General features: G+C 43.9%; 2 protein-coding genes across 2 annotated transcripts; both read left to right on the forward strand.

Annotated features, from left to right (window-relative positions):
- Positions 1-879: 879 nt before the first annotated feature.
- LOC116616243 lies at positions 880-2,327 on the forward strand. Its single transcript, XM_032378273.2, has 2 exons — positions 880-995; positions 1,709-2,327. Exons 1-2 carry the CDS (start codon positions 972-974, stop codon positions 2,150-2,152), a joined length of 468 nt encoding a protein of 155 aa, XP_032234164.1. The 5' UTR covers positions 880-971; the 3' UTR covers positions 2,153-2,327.
- Positions 2,328-3,688: 1,361 nt separating this feature from the next.
- Positions 3,689-4,858, forward strand: LOC5509377 (beta-2 adrenergic receptor). Its single transcript, XM_032378320.2, has one exon. The coding sequence runs from the start codon at positions 3,718-3,720 to the stop codon at positions 4,630-4,632; it is 915 nt and encodes a 304-aa protein (XP_032234211.1). The 5' UTR covers positions 3,689-3,717; the 3' UTR covers positions 4,633-4,858.
- The last annotated feature ends 2,243 nt before the right edge of the window (positions 4,859-7,101 follow it).

Below are 7,101 nucleotides of genomic sequence, written 5' to 3' on the forward strand. Positions count from 1 at the left end.
GGAGAAAAAGACAATTCACGGCATGCCAAAATCTACCAGCCGGGGTATATATATATATACAAACCTATATGTATCCTGGTATAAAGGGCATTAAAGCAGCAGAATTGCCTTGATTTCTGAAAACGATCTAATAAAGTGTGTGTATGTGTGTAAGTGTGTGCCTGACTTGTATGATACAACAAAGACTAACATCTAGACATTGTTCTAAAGACAATCCAAGTAAGAAATTGGTCGGGGAGCTGAAGCTTGCCCACTGAGTGGCAAATGGACTTGGCGACTATTCGAACATGGACTAACCATACAACTCAATGCGGTTTAAGTTGTTTTTATCTTTTGAGCAATTTTCCATTTTAACTCCCAAGAAATAGAGTAATTTCCTCTGTTGATCTTACATAGCAGCAGGAAGAAAACCGAAACCGAGTGGATAAACTCGATGAAAAACCAACATGCAGGTTTAAGTGTCTAATGGCTCTTTTAAGACATTAAAATGTCTCCTGGGTATTTGCAAAAGGGACAAGCGATCCCAGGATGACGTCGTTTAACCCTGTATGATACAATAACAACCTATACGACACAGATGACAAGACAGCCAAAAATACCTTCGCCTTGGTAACTTACGTTTTCTATATACGTAAGCACGCAGCGATTGGCAAGTCCGTTACTAATTATCCATAAACTTGCTTTCTTGTTAAAAGCTTTCGCCATAGCGGATGGTTAAAGGCGTGGGCCTGGCTAGCTCGCCCGCCGAGGATGACCGGCTTCTAAAACGTTATTAAAAGACTGCACATTATAACTCGTAAAAATAAAAGGCTTTCTGCCTTTTTAGAGTCAAGCATTTTAGCTTTTTTCCGTTTTCCAAATTATGCGACATGTATAAAAGGAGGACCGAAAGTGCTACCAAGAGCGATCTAGTTTGCTTGAGAGGTACAGACCCGTGTTAAGACAGGTTTCAACTTTTCTGCAAGTTCAACATGATGTTCGGATATGTGGTAATGGTGAGTGAGAATTATTTCTCTTTTATCTTTTCCTCTCTCTTAATCTTGTCAATACCTAGGTTTAAAGTATTTCACCTTCGATCTTCTCAACTCTCTGTATTTTTGTAAATTCCTATTTTTGTGCAAAGTCGCGCATCTTTTTCTCAATTCTTTTTTTTGTTGATTCTGATTTGTAAAGGGTCTTCCATCTTTGTTTTCTCTTTTCTTCCCCATTCTCTCTATTCTTGTAAAGTCCTATTTTTGTATAAAGTATATTGCTTCTCCTCTATTCTCCACAAAAGTTACATGCTTTATTTACCGAATAAAAAAGATCACAACAGTTCCCGCGTACCAGCTGGTAAAAATTGATGCTTTCTGAGACTCTGTACTTTGCTAGGACGACACAATGTCGGCTGTTTTAACAAAGAAGATCCAGATGACGGTTTGAGTAACATGCAATTGGAGGCATTTTGCCTCCTCTCTGATTGAATGATTTTAAAATTTGCCCTAACATTTTAACAACAATTGTGATAAACAGTACAGCAAAAGCTGTATAAAGGCTGTAAGTATATGCTGGCTCGTAAAATTTGCGGGAAAAAGAAAAAAAGTCGATTCGTAGCCCTTGCCGATTTAACATGTCTCCCCCTCCCCTCCCCTCCCCTCCCCTCCCCCGAAAGATGTCCAGTGTCATTTTCATGTTGGCGCACTAACTTGCCTCTGCTTTGTTTTCCTAGTTTATCCTATCAGTCTCCATTCTCCTCCCCGTCGCGAAATCACAGACTACCCAGCCATCGATGGCTCTTGCACAGTGCCTTAAGTGCCAACCGCAGACCCCTTACGCACTCATGAAACTCCTCATTACGCAGAACTACATGTTCGTGAAGCCACCTTCAAATGCGCGTTCTACCCAGCCAATGCCGCTGCCCAGGATGTCCGGCGGCTTTGGCCGGCGGGATAGTTATCAATGTCCTTTTAGATGGGCGACGGATTTAGACTCTAACCGGAAGCCCTTTTTGCTGGTGAAAGCCGTGCTGACATGCGACAAGGCACGTGATCCTACATGCGCCCGTTGCCAAGCAATCAACTATGCTCACCAGGTCCTCACTTACAAATGTGGCGCGAGCAGAGTTTGGGACTGGAGCTCAGTTCAGCTTCCTGTTGCCTACATGTTGGGATGAAATAAGGAAGACCAAGAGACGGCATGTGAATACTTTCGGGATATATAAAATAAAGACACTAACCTTAAACATACGTTAAGTTTTTTTTTCTGTCCTTTTTTTTTTAGCTTTGTTTGTAGTTTTTGTAATGGTTGTAAAAATTCATCCAAAAATAAACACATTAATGGGATCTTAATCATTTTAACAGGTTTGTCCAAATGTGCTTATCTATGTTGGAAGTTTTCCCAATCTTTTTGCTATTTTGTGAGGGGTTGAGGGAAGTTTTTCAAGGGAGATTGGTTAACCCACTCCAACCCCCCCCCTACACACACACACACACAGTACCAGGCGCCCCCCCCCTACACACACAGTACCAGGCGCGCCCCCCCCTACACACACACAGTACCAGGGGCGCCCCCCCCTACACACACAGTACCAGGCGCGCCCCCCCCCCCCTACACACACACACAGTACCAGGCGCGCGCCCCCCTACACACACAGTACCAGGCGCGCCCCCCCCCTACACACACACACAGTACCAGGCGCGCCCCCCCCACTACACACACACACACAGTACCAGGCGCCCCCCCCCCCTACACACACACACACACACAGTACCAGGCGCGCTCCCCCCTACACACACACACAGTACCAGGCGCGCCCCCCCCCACACACACACAGTACCAGGCGCGCCCCCCCTACACACACAGTACCAGGCGCGCCCCCCCCCTACACACACACAGTACCAGGCGCGCGCCCCCCCCTACACACACACACACACAGTACCAGGCGCGCCCCCCCCCTACACACACACATTACCAGGCGCGCGCCCCCCTACACACACACACACAGTACCAGGCGCCCCCCCCTACACACACACACAGTACTAGGCGCGCCCCCCCCTACATACACAGTACCAGGCGCCCCCCCCCTACACACACACAGTACCAGGCGCCCCCCCCCCCCTGCACACACACACAGTACCAGGCGCGAAGAAGAGTGCAAGTTATGCCGATCCAGCAGAGTCCAGGGGAGGGGTTGTTCACCCATCTTTTCACTTTATTTTGTCAGGTACTATATAACCAAACACACAGGTGCGTATAATGGTTGCGCATTCTACCCCCCCCCCCCCCCCCACCACCACCACCACCCTTCCTCAGCCAATCATCGGTACACGCGCACATTAACTCCCCTTCCTCCCCCCTTCGGAATATCCAGAATCTACCCATAGGTCTAGTAAGCACCTAGATGGCATATCTTAGAAATCAGGAATGAATGAAATGAATGCACAATTGCTCATCCTTTTCTATTATCATTTGTCAAATAAAGCAATTTTGCGGTGTGAAAAAACCGTCAGAAAAGCTAGTCCAATTTTTACTTGGTCAAAAAATTTTGGTGATCCTTTAAAAGTGTCATTAAAATAGATTTCTTTTTTTGCAATATAGGTTATTAAAGGATAAAAGGCTGGCACCTGCTCGTAGCTCAATTTTAACTTGAGCTTGGGGAGTTTTAATTACGATAGGAAAAAGAATGCCTAATTACAATAGGTGTTTCAATAAACGTTTTTTTCAGTTAACACGGACGCTATGGCTACTGAGTGCTCAGGCAAGCTAACCACAGCTTCTTCAGTCTCCCTCGCTTGCCTTTTTGCCATCTTCGGCTTCATCGCAGTGTTTGGGAACTGTGTGATTTTGCTTGCCATAGCTAAAATCCCTAGACTTCGGTCGCCTTCAAACTGGCTCTTGGCTTCTTTAGCTGCCGCTGATCTTACTGTTGGTATAATCATTAACCCAATTTGGATTGCGCGGTGCCTGGTCGAGCAAAAACCCCATTCGCACCCGTTTAAAATCACTATTGATTACTTGTGGTTACAGACCTCTGCGGTAACTACCTTTACTTTGTGTTTGGTCACCGTGGATAGATTTATCGCCGTCACTTACGTATTCCGCTATGGATCCGTGGTCACTCTACCGCGATGCCAGTTTGCAGCTGGAATTGTATGGCTCTTGTCTCTTCTTTTCGCAAGCGCAAGGCTTGTTACAACAAATCCGCAATCACTACCCAGACTTTGGACTATATCCATGGTTGTCACCTTCATTCTCCCTTTCATTCTCATCGTTTTCTGTTACGGGAAAATACTGAAAGTCGCGCACGAACAGAGAAGAAGAATAAGGAACGAAGGGCCCGCAATCGACTTAGAGACACGGAGGGAAATCTTGCGCAGCGCAAAGGCTAACATTACCGCGGGAATTATTATAGGACAATTCATCATTCTTTGGGTTCCTTGTCTTGTAACTTCTCTGGTTCATACTTTTACTACGAGTGAATGCCTTAGCGCCGAGCTTCGTCGTGTATGGATTGCAGTTGAGCTGGTAGCTTTTGTCAGTTCTGCCTCGAATCCTTTTATCTATTTCATTAGAAATAACGCATTTAGGGGCGCAATTAGAGAAATGTCCCGTAACCGGAATGAAAACGTTTCCCCGGGTTTAAAAAGAAGCTAGAGTAAGACATTCTTAAAATCTACTAGTTTTGACTGTAACAAGCATCTCCGAAATCAATATGAAAAATCGGGTTTAATAATATAAGGATAAGAAACCATTTTATTGCTTACGTTTTATGAGCAGTTCCATATTCTCTGATTCCTATCATGCAGTTCAACGCTATTACAATGGAAATGAGGGAAAAGAAAATATATATATTTAAAATACAATAAAATTACGAGGTGTTTAAAAGGGAAATAATTAAAAACGTTAAAAATTTATTAAAAACGTACTAACATATAAATATGGATCATTCCGAGGTTAAACTTAAAAATAAAAAATATCCTGCAAGCAACTCATGGCGTAAAAAAATATCCTGCCACAGCCTGGAGCGAAAGAAAAAATATCCTGCACAAAAGAATTGCCCAGCCCCCCCTCAAATATCTAATGGTCCGTCCCTTAGAGATTTTTTCTTTGTAGAGGTGTAAAGACATTGACAGGTGTGAATACATTTTTGGCTTGTGCCGTCTATGTTTATATTTCTGTGGGATTTTGAATGCTCAAATGTGCAAACATCTAAGTGAACGATGTTACAAAGCGCTATAATATATATACATATTCTAAAGTGCTAAAAAAACGAAACAAATTAACGGAATTAACGTTTCGTTACATGACTTATTTTAGTTTTCAAATTACCCCGCAAATAGACAAAGTGAATCTGGACGCGAAACTGTTTGAATCTTTGTGATTGTGAATCGTTGATTTCGGAGATACCTTATACTTATACCCGCCAATGTTGGTAAGTGATCTAGCTCAATATACATTCTTGTTTTATTCGTAAGATCTGCTCTAGCAAACTATTATACGATTGTCAAGCACCAATGTTACCATGTTAGTGATCATGCTTGACCATTTATTCCTGTAACTGTGTAGCCATGCTAACACAATATTGTAAATGTATTGATTCCAGTTGACCACACATAATATAAACCAATCGAACCAGCTGTGACCTCGTGAACTCGAACAGTTTTAGCGCGTAAGCGGTCAGCGGATGGTCAGCGGTCGTCGGCCATGGCGGCCATGGATTTTGTAGCTCCTTTGATATTGCTTACCATCGCCTGTTACTCTCTTAATATTCGTACGAACCAAGATAAATCAAACAAGAAATGCTTGTTAATAACACAGGGAAAGCATTCGGCGTTCAATGCATCCGAAACAATCGGTTTAGAGGCTCTACATCGTCTCCGGGTATCTGCTACAAGGCCCGCCATCTTGGATTTAAAACGGCCCAAACTCTTCACGCTTCTGTCCTTACTCCTGCTGAGTGGTTCTGTCGAGCCAAATCCTGGGCCTAACTACAAATTCCCTTGCGGAATCTGCAGCAAACCGGTACGGATAAACCAGCGAGGAATTCAATGTGACTTTTGTGATATTTGGTCTCATATTCGTTGCCTGAACATGAACACGATTATATATGACGCTCTCGCCAATTCATCTTGCGTCTGGGTATGTTGCGCCTGCGGGATGCCCAATTTTTCGAGCTCCCTCTTGGACTCCTTCGCTATGGTCCAATGTTCAAACCAGTTCTCGTGTCTTGATTCCTCTGATACCACTCTGGGCCCTCCTCTCCTTTCTTCGTCTCCTGGCGATCAGCAGTATTCACCCGACTCCACAACATCATGTTCTCAATCATCTAAACCTATAAGGAAGCACTCCCTGTCTATTTTGACAGTTAATTGTCGAAGTTTGAGAAGTGAGAGGAAGAGATGTGAACTTCAGTCCCTTGTGGATACCTTCAAACCTGATATCATCAATGCCACTGAAACTCATATTGACGACAATGTCCTTACAGCTGAACTAGGGCTTCAGGGTTATGAAATCTATCGTCAAGACAGGAAATGTGGAGGTGGAGGTGTTCTGGTTGCAACAAAGCAGGATTCTATTATATCTTCTAGAATCCACTCACTTGAGGATGAACATGTTGAGTCTGTATGGTGCAAAATTGAAATTGCTGGCACCAAGCCATTATATAATGGGTGTATGTACAGAACCCCAGACCGCCAGCCCGAGTCTATTTACTACCTAGACTCTACATTGAACAAAATCACATCAAGCCCTTGTTTGCCTAACGTCCTAGTCACTGGAGATTTTAATCTACCTGATATCTCCTGGGACTGCACGGACTGTGAGAATAAATATATTGTTAAGGCTAACCCCCAATATGGAGTTCTGGTTAATCAAGCCTTTATTGATACCATCCATGAACATTCTCTGTCCCAAGGTGTAACAGAGCCAACTAGAGAAAACAACATCCTCGATCTGGTGCTGACAACTAATCCGGATCTGATCTCCAGGACTAAGGTGCTCAATGGCATGAGTGACCACAGCATAGTCCTTTCCACTGTCAATCTAAAAACACGTACACCCAAGAAAAAACCCCGCAAGGTTTTCTTCTATAAGAAGGCTGATGTCTATGGTCTAAGGGGAGCC

Source organism: Nematostella vectensis, chromosome 8 (assembly GCF_932526225.1).
Source record: "Nematostella vectensis chromosome 8, jaNemVect1.1, whole genome shotgun sequence".
NCBI lineage: Eukaryota > Metazoa > Cnidaria > Anthozoa > Actiniaria > Edwardsiidae > Nematostella > Nematostella vectensis.